Raw genomic sequence first — 23,157 nt, forward strand, 5'->3', positions numbered from 1 at the left:
CCGTGGGAAAATAAGTGGTACCAAGACAAAGAAGTTATAAAATAAGGCCTCAACTAAGTACCACTGAGTCTCTATGAGCCCCAAAAGGATTCTAACTGCGAAACCAATTTAATAAAAAAGCTATGTCACTATAAATTCGCTGGAGGACCAAAGAGACAGATAAGTTTCACATAAGTAACCAATCACATTTCCTCTCCTTATTGTAACAAAGTTGTATGTTTGTATGAAATGTACAACAAGAGACCAAAAAACAAAAGGTGCTTACAAAAATAAATTATTTTTTTACACACACACACACACACACACACACACACACACACACACACACACACACACACACACACACACACACACACGCACACACACACACATATATACACATGATTTTAACTTAAGTCATGACAACAACAAAAACATTGGAGGAGGCACCGCTTGTTGGACATGGTGTCTAGAATTACGTAAATAAATGTTTAAAAACGTTTATAAACGTTTGTTCTTTATTGAAGCTGTCACCCTTAAATATCGGAGAGAATCCGTTCCTTTTCTTGTGGATAACTCAAATGTAAGTGCATGAGCCTAGCTTGTTTCTTTTCAGTCACAATAGGGGAAAAGATTGATGCCATCACCACATTGTTGACTCTTCTGTTGACAAGTCCCTGGCTATGCCTGGCATAGAAGTGGTTTATGACACAAACATAATTTCTCTGCTGGCAACAGTCCATAACAAAGCAAATAACGGGCACTAAGATTTGACTCCTATGAGCATGCGACTTTCTTGTAATTTACACAACACATTCCTATGAATGTGTTGTGTAAATTATGGAAGACTTTAAATGTCTAAATTAAAACAAATCAAACAAAGAAATAAAGCACAACAAATACACATTGTTGTATGCATTTCCAATTTGATCAAGAAATGTTTAAATGTTAAAAAGAAAAAAGAAAACTGAAAAAAGAAATTGATAATGTGAAATTGCAATTTGAGAATGAAAAGTGAAATTTTAAATCCTGGAATGGAAAATAGAAAAGCTTAAAAGTAAATACTTTAATTGAAAACCTAACAGCTACATGCTCAGACTAAAATGTCTTCTTGAAACGGAATCCAATCTATAAGAAAATTAGGAAAAAAAATGCAATTTTGACATATTCTTGGCATGTATCCTTTTGTATAGAGCCATTTGACATTTTCCATTTTCAAGCTGTATGTAAACTAGAGGGCGGGGCCAGCAGTGTGGAGGGCAGTCGGACTGCTAAACAACACAGCATAAACACATTAAACTAAATGCAGACAGGCTGCTCCAGCTACTGGTCAAAAACCTCTAGCTAAGCTGCAGCTACTCTGTAGCTACATCATAGCTACTGAGTAGCATGGATGGTTTGACCTCTTTAGGGCTCAAACGGTAGAATGGCTAAACATCTGAAAAGTGACCGCTTTTGGTGGGGGGTGACAAGCCAGAAAGGTTCAGACCCGGTGGTTTAATCTTTAGCAATGCATTGTTTTATTAGCTTTTCATATGTTGTACAATCTTAATCTGTAGAGTAATGAGTAACTAAAGACACTTGAGTGGACAACACTTCAATGCACATTTTCACTTTGAAATATAATTAATTTAGTCTTTAAAGAAAGGCTGAATAATTGTTATTTATCAAATATTTTCCATTTAATTATAAGAGGTATTGCATACAAATATATATATATATATCCATTTAACTTCATATCTTAATTTGATTTGTTTTAATTTAGGGAGTTTCAATCTTCCATACTTCACATGAAATATACTTTTAGCTATTTAGATGGAAGTGACAGTCGTACAAAGGTTAAGAAAAGCTTGAGGACACTATAATCACTATATGTTCTTTGTTTTAGTATTTGTTTCAATTTAGGTATATTAGCTTCAACAGAGAAGCCCCTATACTCTTTGCTTATTCTGTGCTCTTTTGGCTCATGGGAGTGGTTAAGAAGAGAAGGCGTCATCAACATGAGATTCTATGTTTATCTTTAGCTGTGACAGTGCTGTTTGCTGTCACTACCCTAAATTAATTTCCTGAAAGTCAAGCACAGAGAACAACGTTTATTGTAAACCTGTGAGATAAAGTGATGGATCACACTGTGATGAACAGAATCTCCAAATGAATCTCTGCTGAGGTAAGACACATGAAACGCTTAAACAAAGTATATATGAAGTTTATTTTATCATGAATCAGCATCAGTAACCGTTCTAATATACTGTATTTGTGACATTTTATTTTACTTCTACTACCTTTGTTATATGCTACTTAATACTTCTGCTCCGCTACATTTCAGAGCGAAATTTGTACTTTGTACATTACATTTACTTGACTGCACCAAACAGCAGTTCAGAGTATCCGGCCTTCTTGGAGTCGGTGGGAGGGGTCCTGGAAAGGGCGCCGCCTACCGACTCCATAGTTCTCCTGGGGGACTTCAACGCTCACGTGGGCAATGACGGAGAAACCTGGCAGGGGTGATTGGGAGGAACGGCTTGCCCGATCTGAACCCGAATAGCATCTCGTTATTGGACTTCTATGCTTGCCACGGTTTGGCCATAACGAACACCATGTTCGAACATAAGGTGGCTCATAAGTGTACCTGGTACCAGAACACCTTAGGCCGGAGATTAATGATCGACTTTGTAATCGTATCATTTGATTTGCGGCCGTATGTCTTGGACACTCGGGTGAAGAGAGGAGCAGAGCTGTCAACTGATCACCACCTGGTGGTGAGTTGGATCAGATGGCAGGGGAACCGGTTGGAAAGACCCGGCAAGCCCAAACGTGTAGTGAGGGTGAACTGGGAACGTCTGGCGGAGGACCCTGTCCAGGAGGTCTTTAACTCCCACCTCCGGAAGAACTTCTCACACATCCCGAGGGAGGTTGGGGACATGGAATCCGAATGGACCATGTTCAAAGCCTCTATTGTCGACGCGGCCGCTAGGAGCTGTGGCCGGAAGGTCATCGGTGCCTGTCGTGGCGGCAACCCGAGAACCCGGTGGTGGACACTGGAGGTGAGGGAAGCCGTCAAGCTGAAGAAGGAGACCTTCAAGGCCTGGTTGGCCCAGGGGTCTCCCGAAGCAGCTGACAGGTACCGGCAGGCCAGAAGGGCTGCAGCTGCGCTGGTCGCGAATGCTAAAACTCGGGCATGGGAGGAGTTTGGGGAGGCCATGGAGAAGGACTTTCGGTTGGCCTCAAGGAGGTTCTGGCAAACCATCCGACAGCTCAGGAAGGGAAAGCAGGGCTTACCCCAGGCTGTTCTCAGCAGGGGGGGGGGGGTGAGAACTGCTGACCCGGACAGGGGACATCATCGGGCGGTGGTGGAAAGAGCACTTCGAGGAACTCCTAAACCCGACCAACATGTCCTCTGCAGAGGAGGCAGCGCCTGAAGATCTAGGGGGAGGCTCACCCATATCCCTGGCAGAGGCCGCTGAGGTAGTCAAAAAGCTCCTTGGTGGCAAGGTGCCGGGGGTGGATGAGATCCGCCCTGAGATGCTGAAAGCGCTGGACATAGTTGGGCTGTAAGGTCTTTTGAGTTGCAAGGGTTGGGTAGTAGAGGGCAGACAAGGCAATGCTCCATAGTATGGTCTGCTTCTCCATATTCACATGTGGTTGGGCCAGCCTTGTAGCTGGTACTCATCCTCCATAATGTGTAACGTTACGTGCCAGCAAAATAAGAAACAAACAGACGGCCATTGGAGGCCCGTCAGCAGTCATTATTTCTGGCCCGGGTCCGCACAGCCTTTCAACTTAGGTCGGAGTTTTCCATCGCGTAAGTGCACTTCTGTACCAGTTCCTGGCGAAACATTTGTCGCAAGTTGATGACGTATGAAGCGGGCTTTTCCTTTGTCCGTCTCACATTGATGACGTATGGAAAGCGGGATTTCTTTTTTGCAAACAATGAGCAGATTCGGCCGGCTGCCATTGGGACATGCAACTGAAGAAAAGTACGAACAGTGGAGATCGATATGCTTGGTTAAAATGAATAATTAAATAAGTAAATGCAAACTAATATGCAAAGCTCCTGGTTAGCTCCAGTCGTATATTTACAAATGTTTTGTATCCAGCCATGTTCTCCTGAAGGAGAATGTCTTTGTTTGTTTCTTACATGAGGTTTGTATTTAACAGTATATTGCTTGTATCTTGCAATAAATATTAATATGTTTTTGATCACTTTGTGTTGTGTCTCTTTGCCTGTTCTGTTCAAAAATGTGTTTTGAGGCACTGCTGGCCTTTCAATCTCATTTATAAATGCTTTGTAAGGCATAAATAGTCCTCACATAAAACACTTTACTAACAAGTAGTAACTACCTTAATAAATCATGAATTAATCATGAATTGCAGTATTAATATGCGTTTATAAAGCATATATTAACATAGTCCCTAACCATTATATATATAAATGCATGAATAATGTACATCTAAATAAGTTATTAAACATTTACTAACACTTTATAAATTGTCTTATTAATCATCTACAACTCCTTAATAATTGGTTTGTAAAATATATAATACTTCATTTACAAATGGGGAATCCATCATTTATAAAGTATGAAAATGCAATAATGAAACACATAATAGATGGGCTTATTAATCAAGAATAAAACATTTATAACTGTTGTTATGAACTGCATACTAATGAATTATTAATGTAGGAACAATGCTTTATAAATGATGAATTAAGTGTTTACTCATACTTAACTAATGCTTCATAGTGTGTAGTTATTATAAAGTGTTACCGATATATCACATAAATTAAGTGGAGTAGAAGTACAAAGTTGCATACAATGATAAAGTACTTCAAAATTGTACTTAAATATACAGCACTTGAGTGGACAACACTTCAGTGCAATGCAGATTTTCACTTTGAAATATAATTCATTTAAACAAAAGCTGAATAATTGTTATTTACCAAATATTTTCCATTTCATTGTAAGAGGAATTGCATCTGTTGGGGATTTACCCTCGGGCTAATAGCCCACCGTATAATCTGACTCCAAAAGACTACACCTTCAGAAGGACCCTGCGCAGATCGTTTGATTGGAATTACATTCGATGAACAGAAGACGGTAGACGATCTATAAGTATTAACAATTTATTAAGTCAAGCATCAAAGCATATAATGCATAGATCTATGGTTTCACACAACACAAGAATTGATTAAGTATCCCTAGCAACAGACACAAAGTCAGGGCTCGGAATACGCATCCCTCCTCTCTGTGTTTGTGAGCCTTGTTCTATCATTTCCCTCTTTTCTTATACTTTCTGAGGAATTTGACATTCTCCTGCACAGGGAGTCGTTATCTTCACACACACACATGCCAGGGTGGGGGCCACTGTGTGTGTGGGAGTCCAGCCGTTCTCAGGGACAGAGAAGATGCTGTTCCTGCTTTCCACCTGTTGTTGCTACACAATATCCCACGGACTCACCCGCTTCACAACACATCTAGTTATAAGTTTAAGCTAAACCAACTGTGAATCAGAGCTTCCTCTTTGTACAGGGAGCGCGTGAGTGCCTCACCCGGAGATTCAAATCTTTGCTCTACGACACACGCAACACTATTGCAAATGAGCACACACACACATAATACTCATACGTTTAATGCCTGTAAATACCGTTAGCATATTTCTACACATCCAAAAAATACATATAACCATATATATATATATATATACAGTTGTGGGAAAAAGTGTTTGCCCCCTTCCTGATTTCTTATTTTTTTGCATGTTTGTCACACTTAAATGTTTCAGATCATCAAACAAATTGAAATATTAGACAACGATAACACAAGTAAACACAAAATGCAGTTTTTAAATTAAGGTTTTTATTATTAGGGGGGGGGGGAAATCCAAACCTACATGGCCCTGTGTGAAAAAGTGATTGCCCCCTAAACCTAATAAGTGGTTGGGCCACCCTTAGCAGCAACAACTGCAATCAAGCGTTTGCGATAACTGGCAATGAGTCTTTTACAGCGCTGTAGAGGAATTTTGGCCCACTCATCTTTGCAGAATTGTTGTAATTCAGCCACATTGGAGGGTTTTCGAGCATGAACCGCCTTTTTAAGGTCATGCCACAGCATCTCAATCAGATTCAGGTCGGGACTTTGACTAGGCCACTCCAACTAACTAACAACTAACTAAGTAACTTCATTACTTTGCCAATGAACTAGATGACTTAAAAGGAGGCAACAATATCTGGGCTCACCTCGGCTCTTTCCCCATGGAGATCTACATCAGGAGGCTACAGAACATCCGCAGCGCGGTGGTGCAGCTGATGGACAGGGCTCCAGGCACGCTGGTCGTCTTCGGGACCGCAAACCCCAGATATTTAGACCTTTTTGTGCCGTTATCCAATAGCGACTGGTTCTTGGTGCAGCACGCTAGTAAGGTGCTCAGAGCCGTGTTCAAAGGACTGAATGTCCATCTGATTGATGCCTGGGAAATGACCCTTGCCCACCATCTGCCACATAACCTCCACCCACCACCTCCCATTATTAGGAATATGATAAACCATCTATTGTCCTCCATATGTCCTCAAAATGGCAGCTAGATGTTTGTGTCTTGGGGGAGAGGAATGTGGATTTAAGCACACATTGAGTTTACATGTTATCTCTGTTTCCACGAAGTTCTGCATTTTTCCAATTCTCGTGTGATCCCGTGACATCACGATAATCCAGCTGCTGTGCAAGGTAACAGCTAGCCTAGCTATGTTGAAAGGTTACAGCTAGCCTAGCTATGTTGAAAGGTTACAGCTAGCCTAGCTACGTTGAAAGGTAACAAAATCCATCTTCCAGCACTTCTTAAGCCCACTAATTAACACTGTATATCTCTTTTTGCTTTGCTTTCTGAGTACAGCCAACTTTAAATTCTTTCTGACCGTGACTTAAACAAAACCTGTATATCTGTCTCAATATAACATATACTCCAGATACTGTTGTTATCCAGCAGAGTGATTCCCTTGTTTTTGGAAATGTATAATAAACGCCTTAACAATAATCTATACAACAGCCATATATTTATGAAAGTCTCCCTCAAGAAAAATGAATGTATTTTATGGCTCAAAACAACAGAAAACAAGATTATTTTCATAATGTAACAGTAATATTTTTACATGATGCAATCTTTTGATATTTAGTTTTTAAGGGTATTGATGCCACACATTGTTGACAGAAAAGTCCTCATGTAGTAATAGAGCGTACTCATTGTTAATCAATTAGTGTGATTTTTTATCAGGAATTAAAAAAATAGACAAATCAAGGGTTCTGCAAACAAATATCTTTAATGTATGTATTTATGCTCAGGTGTTTCATAATGGAATAAATGCACTTAGCCTTTGCAAACTGCTCTGTATGTGGACTTTCATTTATAAAATCAGTCAAGCATAAGAAAGCTAAACAAAGTAAAGTAAAAACTTATTTTTAAACTTATGATTTAGCTCTTGCGTCCAGTATTAAATGGTACAGTCATTAACTTGAATAAATATGACGCTTTTGTCATATTTGCTCAAACTGTCACTGTATCCTGACAGTAGTACAGACTGATAATCAGTCCATAAAGAAGCAATAATGGCCACTAAGATTTGAGTCCTATGAGCATGGGCCTTTCTTGTAATTTGCACAACATATTCCTGTGAAGTATGGAAGACTTAAAGTGTCTCAATTGAAACAAATCAAACAAAGAAATTAAGCACAACAAATACACATTTTCATTTACTCAATTAAATGTTGATGCCTTCATGACCAGGTTAAGCAAATGAGACAGAGGACAACTATGTAGAAGAAAATATGTTCACTTTGCCTAGTATTACTAGCTTGACAGAGTTATCCATGTGTGCCCTGGTTTTCTCATGTCTCCTTACTTCCTCATCCCTCACTCCCATAACTGTCCATGCTGGATCTGTCCCCGTTGTTTTAAAAAGCTAAATAAGTCATTAGCATGACTGCATCCAGCTAGCCAAACCTTTCTGGTGTACAGCTAGTAGAGAAGCTTTGCATGTACTGCTTCCCTTTCACGCTAGTCTGCTGTCTCAGGCTGATCTGGGATCAGCTCTTTCACTGCAGTTTCTCTGCCAAAGTTCTCTCAAACGGGTCTTGCAGGAATAGTGCTCGTGCTCGCACTCGCCTGTAGAGACTATTCCTGAGGGAGACACGCATGCTGAAACTATTTGAGTACACTGATTGGCTAAATTGTATGTCACACATTGATATCTTTAATCAGCAATTGGCTAACCTGCTTCATAGACCCGCCTCCTGTGGGCGCTTTCTCCAGCGACATGCATGAGACATGCAGACAGGCGGAGAGGACGTGCAGGAAAAGCATATATTCTGCGCAGATATCATATTTTACACATATTACTGGCTGATTCCATGTTTCAAAAACACAAATATTGACAATTTGTATAATTTATTATTATTATTTTTGTTGCTCAAGGGGGGGCGGCGCCCTAGTGCCCCTCTATTGACCAGCCACCACTGAGTTTAATACATGTTCTCAAGACAAATAATAAAGGGACATTTGTATTACATCACAAAATTCACAATGTACTGCATGTTTAGAAGAAAACAAATGAAATCATAACATTTTTAATGACCGGCTTAACTGAACTCATGAGGATAACCTCAGAATAGTAGCGCCAAGATCCAAAAGTGGCCAATGGTATGCTACTGTTGTTCAGTGGTAGGTACATATCCCTGGAGTGGTATGTGTGGAGGTGAAAACTTCTCAGAACAATGGAAGGCCGCGGGTGGCCCAGCTGTTGCGTTTCTCTTCAGCGTAGCAGGGCCAAAAAACTCAGCTGGTTCGGGTTATAATCAAAAGTATTTAATAATTAACTGAATCTAAAACAGTTACAAACTGAATTACACTATCGATAGTAATATGTTCCCAGGAGCAGAGACCACACAAGTTCCTCCCAATAGTCCGATAAAATTCGGTTAGCTATAAGATGGACGCCGTGAGTTCTGAAGGCTCTCCAGTGAAACAGTGTCTTTAAGTCCAAAGTGTTTCTGACTGTCCCATATCAGCTCAGTGATTGGCTGACCTCCTTCGGACTCCTCCTGCCCTCTGCTCTGAAGGTCGGCCCTTCTCGCCTGACCACCTCCTGTTTCCTTCCTGATGCCGGCTCTCTGCAAGCTCCTTCATCACCTCATATGATCGTCCCTGCAAGCCTCACTCAATAATCCCTCACTCTCCCTCATGACTATTCTTTACAGTGTTTAATACATACAGTGACTATACTTTTAGTCATTCAATGATTATGCTTTTATGGTTTAACACTTCTAGAAGTAAATATATTATAAACATATAATACATTCCATAAGTAAACATATTGTGACATCTAATATATTGTTCAAGGTGTGCTTTTAATCATACTAAAAATGCTTTTTTAACTTTAATTCCTCACATATGCTGCTGTTGTTCAGTGGTAGGTACCTATCCCTGGAGTGGTATGCTACTGTTGTTCAGTGGTAGGTACCTATCCCTGGAGTGGTATGCTACTGTTGTTCAGTGGTTGGTACCTATCCCTGGAGTGGTATGCTGCTGTTATAAGAGGTATTGCATCCAAAAAATACATATAACCATATTTATATCCATTTAACTTCATATCGTAATTTGATTTGTTTTAATTTAGGGAGTTTCAATCTTCCATACTTCACATCAAATAAACTTTTAGCTATTTAGATGGAAGTGACAGTCAGAGTACAAAGGTTAAGAAAAGCTTGAGGACACTTTATGTTCTTTTTTTTAGTATTGTTTCAATTTAGGTATGTTAAAGCTCCAACAGAGAAGCCCCTATTCTTTGCTTTTTTCTGTGCTCTTTTGGCACATGGGAGTGGTTAAGAAGAGAAGGCGTCATCAACATGAGATTCTATGTATATCTTTAGCTGTGACAGTGATTCATCATGCAGTGTTGTTTGCTGTCACTACTCTTAAATTAATCCTGAAAGTCAAGAGAACGCTTATTTAAAAACAAGTGAGATAAAGTGACGGATCGCACTGTGATGAAAAGAATCTCCAAATGAATCTCTGCTGAGGTAAGACACATGAAACGCTTAAACAAAGTATATATGAAGTTAAATTTTATCATGAATCAGCATCAGTAACCATTGTAATATACTGTATTTGTGACATTTTATTTTACTTCTACTACTTCTGTTATATGCTACTTAATACTTCTGCTCCGCTACATTTCAGAGGGAAATTTGTGCTTTGTACATTACATTACATTTACTCGACTGTAGTTATTGGATACTTTGTTGATTTAAGATTTACATAAAGTTAAAGATGTATGACCAGTTTATAGAATCATGCATTCAAAACTTGATGGAAGTAAAATTGCAAAAGTATTATCATCAAAATATACCTCAAGTACTTCAAGCAAAGATGCTCATAATGCAGAAGGCCCATTTTAGAATAATATATTATTATATTATATCTTCCCCAAGCTCATACTGCAGTATCTGAAAGCTGAACTAAATTAATCTTCATCTTGTGTTTCTTGTTCTCTTGTGTTTGCACATTGCTGTAGTAACAGTTTTTGTAACAGGATATTTCAATGTGAACACTGAGCAGAGTATTCACGAGATTTGGGATTTTCAACGTCTATGAGATCAGATTATCTGGTTTCTTTGACACCATGGCTGTAGTCTCACTATTATGAACCTGTAACAGTAGAGTCAGTAGAGCTGAGAGTGATTTGACTTGAAGCACGGGACAAACCAGTCTGACGTCAGTCTGTTAGTCCTCATCTGCCCCGTAAAACTAAAACTAATAGAAAACACTTTTGATAAGGCATACAGTAAATCTCACTATTGTGTGTCTTGTTGTCCAAATAAATGTTAACTTCACCACTTCTGATAAAGTGCAGGCTATATTCACTTGATCATAACATTCAAACAGAAATAGAGACACAAACAAATCAAAGTTATTTGTGCTTGTGCTAGTGAGCCATAATTATTCCAAAAGCACCTTTCAACTGTACAAGATATAAGCCAACTCAAATCTCTAATGAGATATTTCATCAGTACTGTCTCACCATCACATTCCGGAGCACAGAGGAGAGGGAGGGCTGTGTGCTACAGACGCTCGTAGTCAGCTGTGAATCAGCTGATTAAATTATCATCATCGGTTGTAGAAATCCAAGAGTACATCAAATAGCATGAAATAATGGCACAATAGAGCGACAATGATAATATCTTCTAATACTGTGCATATATCACCAAGTACAGTTTCAGTTTTCATATAGTTTTTGAGTGTTAAATTGCTGCAGTGACCACAGATGTGCTGTCAGGCGCACAGAGCGCAATGGAGACGCCGCGGTGAGCCACATGGCTTCTCCAGTCACCTCACCACCACAGGTAGCCGTCTTACTGATGGCTGTCAGTTTCAAGCGTCATTCAAATGAAGAGAGGCGGTGGGCTTTTTAGGAAATAAATACCTCGGTGACCTCATACCTGGCTACGGCCATGATGATCACACCAGAAGCGCAATATTCCGCATCGATCAACAAGAGATTCTGCTCCTCTCTCTTTCTCTCTGTGCGTGTGTATCTTTCCACTCCAGAGATAATGCGAACGTTATTTCAGAAGTTTGAATATTGGTAGAGACGATTCGGTCTCCCAAAATATTGGTAGGGACGCGTCCATACTGTGCATATGCCTCCGCCCTTGGGACTAATGCTTAAGATAAAAAATATTTAATTCAATCAAACACTGTTGTACCACTGATTTGGAACCACTGGTTCCAAATCTGAGGCCATGGTGCTCTGCCGGAAACCGGTGGATTGCTCCCTCCAGGTGGGGACGGAGTGCCTACCTCAAGCGAAGGAGTTCAAGTATCTCGGGGTCTTGTTCACGAGTGAGGGTAAGATGGAGCGGGAGATCGACAGACGGATCGGTGCGGCTGCAGCAGTAAAGCGGGCGCTGCACCGGACCGTCTTGGTGAAGAGGGAGCTGAGCCGGAAGGCAAAGCTCTCAATTTACCACTCGGTCTACGTTCCTACCCTCACCTATGGTCACGAACTCTGGGTCGTGACCGAAAGGACAAGGCGCGGCTACAAGCGGCCGAAATGAGCTTCCTCCGTAGGGTGGCCGGGCTCAGCCTTAGAGATAGGGTAAGGAGCTCGGTCATCAGGAGGGAGCTTCGAGTCGAGCTGCTACTCCTTCGCGTCGAAAGGAGTCAGCTGAGGTGGTTCGGGCATCTAATTAGGATGCCTCCTGGACGCCTCCCACTGGAGGTTTTCCAGGCCGGTCCAACTGGGAAGAGACCCCGGGGAAGACCCAGAACATGCTGGAGGGTTTACATCTCCCAGCTGGCCTGGGAACGCCTCGGGATCCCCCAGAATGAGCTGGAACATGTTGCTGGTGAGAGGGAAGTCTGGGTCAGCCTGCTTGGCCTGTTGCCACCACGACCCGACCCCAGATAAGCGGAGGAAAATGGATGGATGGATGGAAACACTGTGGTTAAAATAGGACTGATTGTATGGCCTACATTTGGGGCCTAAATCAGTCTGCATCATTCTATGAATGAATGTAGGTGACTCAGACAGTATCTGCTTACTACAGCTGCTTTATAGGCTACTGTATGAAAAGCTCCTTCAGTTCATGAAGTCCCTGCAGCATCTGAGGGCACAAATATTTTTGATAAATCTGTGAGAAGTACTGCGCAGAGCGAAGTGCCATTAGCACGGCCGTCCACTGTGTTAACCTTCATTAATTAAATTGCATGAAAACAAAAGGCTGATCAGTATAGGCTATAATCATACTGACCTCTACACACAGCAGACTGGTCTAACCGGTTATGACAAATACAGTCTGCTTGTGGATGACGCTGTGGTCTGATTACATCAGCATCAGAGCCTTCCATCTTTCATTTTTAACAAAGGTTGCGCCTCATGCTGTAGCCTTGACTCACATTATCTCTATCTTTGTGGTGATGTGTGTATTGTGTTAATGCCGCGATGCTCTGAACCATCGAGACATGAGGTAAAGCTTTCAGTTTGCTGAGCTGACATTATCATGTTTAATTGTGATTGCCACAGCTGTTTCAGAGCTATGCAATGCTTCAGATGGTAAAAATGCACTACTCCCACAGGTGTGTGCGCTCCATTGTTGTGGTTAGTTTCTATGGTGCCCAACTGATCCAGATGTTGCCTACATTACAGGTTTTTTTGGGTCGTTGTTTTTTTTTGTCACCTGACATCTTTTGCGATATCTCATCTAACTAGCGAGATCTCGTAAATGTACTGCTCTTTTTTCTTTTTCTTCAACAGTTGATTTGTTTTCTTCTTCTCCATGTCCCCTCCGCAATATCCTTTTCGGGAACACATACAATCAATACTGCAGTTATTAGTCATAGTAATCATGAAAAAGAACTGAAAATAAAATTTGTCCAGATTTGAACAACTGTAGAACAACTACAAAACTGTAGTGAGCAGAAAGACACGACCACCTCTGATCTGTATAATGAGAGTGAAAACAGATATTAGTTTGAAGGGTTACTTTGCAGAGGGTGATGTGGATTACAAAGGACTGAATGATGTTGCGAAGTGTACATGATAGAATGGATCATGTTGAACAGCAAGAGAGGGGATGCTGTCTTTGGTTGTGGCCTTGGTTGACGGATGATCAATCAGAGGAGTTTCCTGGGTGACTGGATTTAGTTTGGTCCTAAAGATTGAAAGCTGAACATGTCACACTATTAGTATAGAGAGGGAGGATTTCACAACTGAGTTCAGATTTAAACAAGTTCTTCATTCACAAGTTATATTCTTCAGCATTACAAGGTGTCAATAACCATTTGTTTTTTTAATATATATTTTCTCAATCCAGTAACTGATGCTGAAGGTGAAGACAAATCACTGATCAATGAAGGCCACATTTTGTACAAGAAGGGAGATCTGCGCCCTCTTCGTCTTTCTGACTGTCTTTGTCTTAATCTTTGTGCTACGTCACATGGACATTCTGGAGGTGAGAAACTGGTTTTAGTGGGATCGTGTGAAGGGTGGACCCTGTTTGAAATGTTGAATATTAGTCAGGTTTTTGGATATTGTTTTAAAATGTGTTTTAATGGTCTTCATTGCAAATAAATACAATTTGAGTTCAATTGTATTTTCCCTCTCAATCCTGCACCTTGACTTGATGACAGCAGCAGCTCCTGTAGTTAAAGGACAAAGCTGGCAGTATTCTATACTTTAGACCAAACCTCCATGTGTTACAACCCACTGGTTCCCATTCGTTCTTACTGAGACATACATCTTAACAAAAGGGTCAGAAGTATATCGTTTTAAAAAAGCCCCATGAAAGTTTTTGTAACGGGTTCTATTTTCTGCCTTTTTTCTGCCTTTTGCATCTGTTGTATCTCTGACTGAATATCCCAAAACATGAATTTCAGTGAACAAAACCTTGAAATCACACACCAAAAACAATCTTTGAATTTAACATTCACTTTCTTGCCTTGTGTAAAACAGAAAGCAAGAGTATCTTGAAACTTTTCCCCTGGGTTAATGTCAGCAACAGTTGTTAACAAACCCAAAAAATTATTAAATTCTTCGCCATTTTACTCTTTTTTCAGTGCATATGCTTGATGTATCTTTGACACCATCTCTCTCGACCCACTGCCAGTTTCAGCCTAAATTCAACTCCACCATCATCATGCCGAGAGTCTCCACTCACCCTAACATGATTCACAGCTTCTGCACCTTCAAGCCACTGTCCCCTGAGGACGCTCTGGAGGAACGTCTCATACTAGACTCCACTGCTTGGCCTGAAACTCCACTTTTGTCAGCTCCTATTTCCCTGGAGCAGACCACTGATCCAGCCCACAGCACCTTCACCATTCTACCAGGGAGGAAAGGGGGACAGTGGCATGTAGGGGATCAGCTGGAGGTCATGATACAAACCTCTGACTTCCAGGGTCGTCCCAAGAAGTCTGGGGGGGACTTCCTACTCGCCAGTCTGCACAACCGGAACCTTGAAGCAGGTGTGGCTGGGCAAGTGGTGGATCATCTGAATGGGAGCTACTCTGCTGTATTCTCTTTACTCTGGGAAGGAGATGCACAGGTTGAGGTGATGCTAAAACCATGATGTTTAATGTAATGGTATTGTAAGTGTTTTTAATATCATAATTCATTGTTCACGAAGCCCTGCCCTAACTGTTGCTATGCCTGTTAACTTCCACTTCTCGCACAGCACATATGCAGTTTGTTCAGCTGACAGATTTATGACTCAAAATCTCAGTCATTTCAGACTCTTTAATTTCAGACTGAAGCAGGTTCTCATGATTGTAGATTTTTTTTCATCTGCAAACTGTCACTAGCAGATTTATTTAACTGTAGCTACCTAGTTAGTCCTAGTGTTATAATTATGATTAAAAAATGCTAACATAATCTTGTTTGGCTGATGTGGATGGTGCACATAACGTCTCAGATATCAAGATTGGCTGGAGTTTTAAATCCAATGAAACAGCACTGCCAACGTTAATTTAGTCTCGAACAGCCAGCAGCCAGGAGGCTCACACATATTGGGGAAATACTACACAGTAGATGTGCTAGTTCTGAAGGTAACTTTAGAAAATATATTGTTACCTAACCTCTACATACTCCTTGGTGTTGGAAGTAAGGCTAGGTTATTATGTCATGTTGGTTGTCAGGTTATGAAGGTAGCCAGTTGGTCAGATGTTCATGCTAAAACTAGCAGATTACATGAAAGCAGACAAACAGAATTAATTCCCTTGATTTATAGAACTGTTTTTCTTGTGTTTTTTCGTTTTGAACAAGTTCAAAAAACTCCCTCTCTAAACACTTAAATGCAGAGTATCTCTCCTGCTATAGTCCCATGCACACCACTTCAACATGTTTAGAGCTTGACAGACCTGCCATGCCTAGGTACTGTTGCTAAGCTTTGATTGGACAATTGTTGTTCAGGGAAGGCTTTAAATGAATAGACAATGTTATAGAGATTATGGTCTGATGTCAATCTGGTGCAGAATTTGAAGACATGAATCTTTATAAATGTGACGTGTGAAGCTTCAAGCAGTATGCAATGTATTTGTCTGTATTGATATGACTGACCATGATTGGACTTGGTGAAAACTCTGGTTCTCTATCCCATCAGGTGACTCTGGTTCACCCTGGTGAAGCCATCTCAGTTCTGAAAAGGCTGAACAGAGAACAGCCCAATAGGATTTACTACAAGAGCCTCTTCCACTCAGGCTCACTCTCTGAAACCACCCTCTGTAACGTCTGCCTAAGGCCAACCCAGCAGCCGCTGTGCAACTACACTGACCTCCGTACAGGCGAGCCGTGGTTCTGCTCCAAGCCAAAGAACCTGAGCTGTGATGCCAGGATCAACCACTACGAAGGAGGATACAAAGAAAAGGTCCTCAATTCCAATGAGGAGAAGCTCTTTCAAAGGTGAGGGAGCAGAGAGACTGGAATTTTGTGTGACTTCTAAATATGCAGATCCAGTGTTACCTTTGTATCTCCTTGGTGGAATGTTTCAGAAGTTTGTAACTACAGGCGGTTAAGATTGAATATAAAGTGTTTTAAAGGTAATGCAAATCAAAACAAACAAACCAGTCTGAATCATACTAGTTGACCTTCATTTGGAACATTAGATAGTATTTGCCTTGATTCATTTTTGTTTTATTGTAAATTCATTGTGATGTCATATTATTTTGGATGTAGTCTTTTCATAAACTTTAAGATGCACACTTATTATTTTTTTGCCACTTGGGAGCAGCACAACAAGTGGATATGGCTAAAATGTGAGCAAACACTGGCCTATTTAATACCAGTTGACATGGAGACACATTAGCATTCATTTGGAGTTGTGTCTAATATTTCTTCTCCTTTTAGCTGTATTTTGGTCTTCACCGACGAGGGGGAAATATCTGCCTTAATCTAAATGTGCCGCTATGTTCAACTTGCTAGTCGCTAACATTGTCTGTCTGCTGTTTAGTGGTTGTAGTGCACAATTGCCCTTCACTTAGTGGGCAACTGTGGCTAAGTGGAGAGCAGGATTGTCCTTCGATCAGAGAATAGGCGGTTCGATCCCCGGCTCCACTAGTCGCATGTCGGTGTGTCCTTGAGCACGACATACCTTTAGTAGCTAGCATAGCATATGTCCTAACCCGAGTTAATCATGTGCTAAAGTACTCTGCTGTTGTTAGCTCCACACGTTTTAATCTACAAATGTAACATTTTAGAAATGCATATCTCCTTCCAACCTCTCTGGGCCAGGAGTTTCACTATTACACAACGTTTATCCATGACTAGCTCCAAATCAACAAAACTAGCCTGAAAATGAAGTAAATCTGAAGGCAAGGCAAGGCAAGTTTATTTGTATAGCACATTTCAACAACAAGGTAATTCAAAGTGCTTCACATAAAACCATTAAAAGCATCAAAACATAAGGCAAAAGCAAAGGAGATTTAAAAACAATTAAGAACATACATTGAAACAATAAAAACAGTGTAAGAAGTCAAATACAGTAGTAAAATGCAGAAATGCAGGAAATTGATTAATATAGTAATTGAATCTGGTTCAATTAAAGGCAGCATCAAACAAGAAAAGTCTTCAATCTTGATTTAAAGGAGCCGAGGGTCTCAGCAGACCTGCAGCTTTCTGGGACTTTGTTCCAGATATGTGGAGCAGAAAAACTGAACGCTGCTTCTCCATGTTTAGTTCTGACTCTGGGAACAGAAAGTAGACCAGTCCCAGACGACCTAAGGGGTCGGGATGGTTCATAAGGTAGCAGCAGATCAGAGATGTATTTTGGCCCTAAACCATTCAGTGCTTTATAAACCAACAGCAGGATTTTAAAGTCAATTCTTTGTTTGACAGGAAGCCAGTGCAAAGACCTCAGAACTGGAGTAATGTGATCCACCCTCCTGGTCTTAGTGAGGACTCGAGCTGCAGCGTTCTGAATCAGCTGCAGCTTTCTGACAGACTTTTTACAGAGACCTGTAAACACACCGTTACAGTAGTCCAGTCTGCTGAAGATAAATGCATGGACAAGTTTTTCCAAATCCTGTTGAGACATAAGTCCTCTAATCCTTGATATATTCTTCAGGTGATAGTAGGCTGATTTTGTAATTGTCTTGATATGGCTGTTCAGGTTGAGGTCTGAATCCATAACTACACCCAGATTTCTGCATGTAGATGTTGAACAGAAGAGGCCCCAATGTTGAATCTTGGGGAACACCACGTCATTTTAGTCAGCTCTGATGTGTAATTAGCTACAGACACAAAGTATTCTCGGTCCTTCAAGTAGGATTCAAACCAGTTAAGTGCTGTGCCAGAAAGTCCCATCCAGATTTTTAGTCTTTCTAGTAGTATGTCATGGTCGACCGTGTCGAATGCAGCACTGAGATCTACTAATACTAAGACTGAACTTCTGCCATTGTCTTTGTTTAAGTGGATGTCATTGAAAACCTTAACAAGAGCAGTTTCAGTACAGTGGCGCTGTCGAAAGCCTGACTGGAAGATATCAAAGCAGTTATTTAAGACCAAGAATTTGTTCAGCTGTTGGAAAACCGCTTTTTCAATTATTTTACTTAAAAATGGGAGGTTTGATATTGGCCTATAATTTTTCATTGTTGCAGAGTCTAAACTAGCCTTCTTTAGGAGCGGTTTAATAACTGCAGTTTTTAGGGCTTGTGAAAGGATTGCATTTAGAGTTTATAGAGCAGAGCCCTATACTTGTCAGAGTTGGCCAAAGCTACACTTTGATTGAGCAGTCTGCGTTAGATTGGCAGGACTAACCAACGGGTCAATTGGTTAATCAGCATGAAAGAGCTGCATCCATAAAATATGTTGATGAGAACGGTGAGACTCAACCAAAACAATTTAGTTTGCCAGCCGTCAAACTATGAAATGCTAAAACGTTGTGTAGATAGTAATCATTATCTCTGGGTTCATCACTGTGAAGCACCTTCAACGTGATACCGTCATTGGACCCATTACTTTTGTGAACATTTGAATTTGTGCCATTACATTTACAAAGTAAGTTTTGTGTGATCTTGAATGAACTTTCTAGCAGTTGATTCCCATTTGTGTTTGAGTGCTTGATTTTTCTAGTTTGGTTAAATGATTTTAAATGTTTGCCCTCCTTTTGTATCTATGTCCTGAATGTTGAAGTGTTTTTAAGAGATATATTATGTGTGCTTTTCTTCAGCGATGTTAACATGAAAGTCTACATTCGGGCTTCAGGACCTGCTAATGTCACCGTGTTGCCACAAAAAGAAGGTAAAGCATGATATTGAATTTTAATTTATCACTGTTACTGCCACAACGTCCTATAACAATAATTCAAAACAAAATATGTTTCAGACAATGGTCCTCATGCAAGAACCACTTACAAACAGATTTGTTCTTTAGTGGCTTGTATGAGTTTATTTTTAACAGTTGTCCGGAACTGTCATAACAGTCAATATTGAGTCTGAAATACCTGTATAAATTACACTTAATAATTATGTTTACATTTTCCTCTGCGATTTCAAATTATTGGTTAATATAGTTCTAAATGCATTCATACAGCCTAACTTCATCATTCATTTGTACTGGCTTTTGATGCTATTGTGTAACTCCAATATCTACAGTATATGACCATCTCATACTGCAAAACAAGTTAAATAGTTTGACCCCTTTCCGTTGCAGTCATCAATGGCGAGACATTTTTCATATGGAACCATTTTTTCTTTATTTCAGTGACAGTGCGACCCTCAGGTGACACGGCAATAACATTTATTGTATCCCATCCCTTGATTTTAGCAGGTCCTTTGCTGTTAAAAATTAGAGACTTTTCTTTATGGATCTCTGAATGCAGGACTTCAATATAGGACATATATGGTATTATTGGGGTTACGTATAATTCTCTTGAATGCCCACTCATTTATGCATAAGTGGCATTCATCATGTTTACGCCGGTCATTGACACGGTTATCTGAAGTGAGGAGTGTTTGCTGAATCTGTTGTGGTACACTCGTACGAGTTTACCGTACGAAGAAAACATATGAGAAAGTTCAGGACAAAGCGTACTACATTCTTCTGGGTAGCATTCTCCTCAGCTGATAGCAGTGTTTATAGTCTCTCAGGAGTAAGGATAGTACTTGAGAGGTTCATACAATCACTTTATACTTTGGTTTTGTTTTTTCATGGGGTAACCCCACCCATATTCTTTAACTTCCTCTCAGGTCAACGACAGGTGAAGAGCAGCACTGTGACATCTGGACCCTCTGGTTATTACTACCAGGGTGCGTGGCGAGCACTAGGTCGCACCACAGTCCGCGAATTCAGCGCGTCTGCCATCAGTCAGTGTCTGAAAGGCAAGGTGGTCCACATGTATGGAGACTCCACCATCAGGCAGTGGTATGAATTCCTCAACGCAGCTCTACCAGGTAGCTGATCCACAGGGATTTCTGGCAACAAATGATTTTGTTCCCACTGCAGCTAAATGTGTTCCCCCTGTCATACTTTCAGGTCTTGAGGAGTTTGACCTGCACAACCCGAAGAGAACTGGACCTCACATGTCCTTGGACTATGCAAACAACATCTTGATGACGTACCGCTCCCATGGTCCTCCTATCCATTTTCCCCCCATGGACATTAGAGTGCTTCATTACATTGCTAATGAGCTAGATGGCTTAGTTGGAGAACCCAACATTGTCGTAGTTTTTACCATCTGGGCTCACTTCGGACCTTTCCCCATGGAGATCTACATCCGGCGGCTGCAGAGCATCCGCAGGGCGGTGGTGCGGCTGCTGGACAAGACTCCAGGCACGCTGGTCGTCATCCGGACAGCAAACCCCAAAGCTTTGACGTTAGATGTGACGATTAACTATAGCGACTGGTACTCGCTGCAGCGTGATAAGGTGCTCAGAGCCATGTTCAAAGGACTGAATGTCCATCTGATTGATGCCTGGGAAATGACCCTAGCCCACCACCTGCCACATAACCTCCACCCACCACCTCCCATTATTAGGAATATGATAAACCATCTATTGTCCTACATATGTCCTCAAAATGGCAGCTAGATGTTTGTGTCTTGGGGGAGAGGAATGTGGATTTAAGCACACATTGAGTTTACATGTTATCTCTGTGTTTCCACCAAGTTCTGCATTATTCCAACTCTCCCGTGACATCACAATAATCCAGGTGCTGTGCAAGGTAACAGCTAGCCTAGCTATGTTGAAAGGTATCAGCTAGCCTAGCTATGTTGAAAGGTAACAAAATCCATCTTCCAGCACTTCTTAAGCCCACTAATTAACACTGTATATCTATTTTTGCTTTGCTTTCTGAGTACAGCCAACTTTAAATTCTTTCTGACCGTTACTTTAACAAAACCTGTATATCTGGCTCACTATAACATATACTCCAGATACTGTTGTTATCCAGCAGAGTGATTCCCTTGTTTTTGGAAATGTATAATAAACGCCTTAACAATAATCTATACCCTTACCTTAACAGCCATATATTAATAAAAGTCTCCCTCAAGAAAAATTAATGTGTTTTATGGCTCAAAAGAACAGAAAACAAGATTATTTTCATAATGTAACATTAATATTTACATGATGTCAACTTTTGATATTAAGTTTATAAGGGTATTGATGCCACACATTGTTTACAGAAAAGTCCTCATGTAGTAATAAAGTGTAGCTACTCATTGTTAATCAATTTGTGTGATTTTCTATTAGGAATTTAAAAGAAATAGACAAATCAAGGGTTCTGCAAACAAATATCTTTAATGAATATATATGTACCATATACTATATATCCTAGAAATGTGAACAGTAGGCCCAGTATCTTAAAAAGTGAACTGTTTTTCACATATAAAAGAGTCATTTTGCTTAAATGTAATACCAGCCTTGATGTGGGACTAGAAAAGCCAGTATGAAGTTAAATGTGGGTTGGGTCCTCTCACGCAGACTTGATCATCCTTCTGGTGGCCGTCAGGGAGTAAGGCGCATGAGTTTTCTAGGTTTGCCAGTAGAGGCCTGAAGCCCAATCGACGTGTTCACCACTAGGATGCCAGCCTCCGTTCAGAGCCGCAGCGGCTGTACCACCAACCGCCACCGTCTGAAGAGGTACAATCCATTTGAGCAATGTCACCAACGATGCATGGGGAGCAGCCGTCGCTGCCGCGGTCGACGGTGCTGAAGCCAATCTGGTCAATGCCTGGATAGGCATTGACCAGATTCGAAAGGCCTGCAATATCTGCATCTCCTCTGTATTTCCTGACATGCAGTTTGAAAGCTGCTTTTGCACTGCCCAACCTGAAGTTTCTGTACTCGGCAACAGTAGTAGCATCTTCGTGGTCGCACAGGTCGACCCTCATGGTCCACTTCTTGGTCTTGTTTTTGGGCCAGGGAGAAAACCCTCATCAGACTGAGCCAGTGGTCCTCTAAGGGAATCAGCAGAGCACCAGAACAGGATTCAGGTTTTTTCCGTTACGACTTTGCTTTGAGTCGTCATTGCTGCAGGATGCAGGGTTTTGAAAGTTTAAGATTGCAATTTCTGAAGTTCACACAATGCTTTAGTCTAGGAGTAGTAAATGTATGTGTGGTAGAAAATGTGCATATTGAGTTCACAGTGTAATCTAAACTATGACTCTTCACGACATTATGGAGGAGAAAATGTGGCAAAAGGGTCTTCCAGCCAATGTCGATAAGAAAAAAACATCCGTTTATTCTTGCAATGTTTCACCTTAACAGCTAATTGAATCCCAAATCATGTTCTTCTGCATTCAACTACGACCTTTCTTGGATATGTACATTCCCTGTGTAATAAGTGGGCGAGTCACAGTTCATCACAAGTTTGATTCATCCTCACATCCCAGTTTTATATTCTTTACTTACCTTTCAAGTTTCCAAAAACCTTTTTATATGCTGCCCAAAAAAGTTCATTTTATTTCTCATTAATGTACACTCAGCACCCCATCTTGACAGAAAAAACAGAAATGTAGAAATCTTTACAAATTTATTAAAAAAGAAAAACTGAAATATCACATGGTCATAAGTATTCAGACCCTTTGCTGTGACACTCATATTTAACTCACATGCTGTCCATTTCTTCTGATCCTCCTTGAGATGGTTGTACTCCTTCATTGGAGTCCAGCTGTGCTTAATTAAACTGATTGGACTTGATTAGGA

General features: G+C 40.7%; 2 protein-coding genes across 3 annotated transcripts; one reads left to right on the plus strand and one right to left on the minus strand.

Moving 5' to 3' along the window:
• Positions 1–9,491: 9,491 nt before the first annotated feature.
• Positions 9,492–22,166, plus strand: LOC116376831 (NXPE family member 3-like). Of its 2 annotated transcripts, XM_031838317.1 has the most exons (7): positions 9,492–10,043; positions 13,839–13,976; positions 14,631–15,074; positions 16,122–16,420; positions 19,185–19,255; positions 20,203–20,406; positions 20,489–22,166. In XM_031838317.1, the coding sequence occupies exons 2-7, from the start codon at positions 13,875–13,877 to the stop codon at positions 21,040–21,042; spliced, it is 1,674 nt and encodes a 557-aa protein (XP_031694177.1). In that variant the 5' UTR covers positions 9,492–10,043; positions 13,839–13,874; the 3' UTR covers positions 21,043–22,166. The 2 variants fall into 2 exon arrangements, with proteins under 2 accessions (XP_031694177.1, XP_031694178.1); XM_031838318.1 differs by lacking the exon at positions 9,492–10,043 and having other exon boundaries at positions 12,421–13,976; positions 14,922–15,074.
• On the minus strand, positions 20,733–22,409 carry LOC116376830 (techylectin-5A-like; the record flags this gene model as incomplete). The annotated part of the gene is given in 3 exon segments (XM_031838315.1): positions 20,733–22,052; positions 22,054–22,358; positions 22,360–22,409. Coding segments are annotated over 3 exon segments (482 nt in total), but the record flags the coding sequence as incomplete, so codon positions are not given.
• Positions 22,410–23,157: the final 748 nt, after the last annotated feature.

Source organism: Anarrhichthys ocellatus, unplaced genomic scaffold (assembly GCF_004355925.1).
Source record: "Anarrhichthys ocellatus isolate YVR2014 unplaced genomic scaffold, GSC_Weel_1.0 scaffold638, whole genome shotgun sequence".
In the NCBI taxonomy this organism is placed as follows: domain Eukaryota; kingdom Metazoa; phylum Chordata; class Actinopteri; order Perciformes; family Anarhichadidae; genus Anarrhichthys; species Anarrhichthys ocellatus.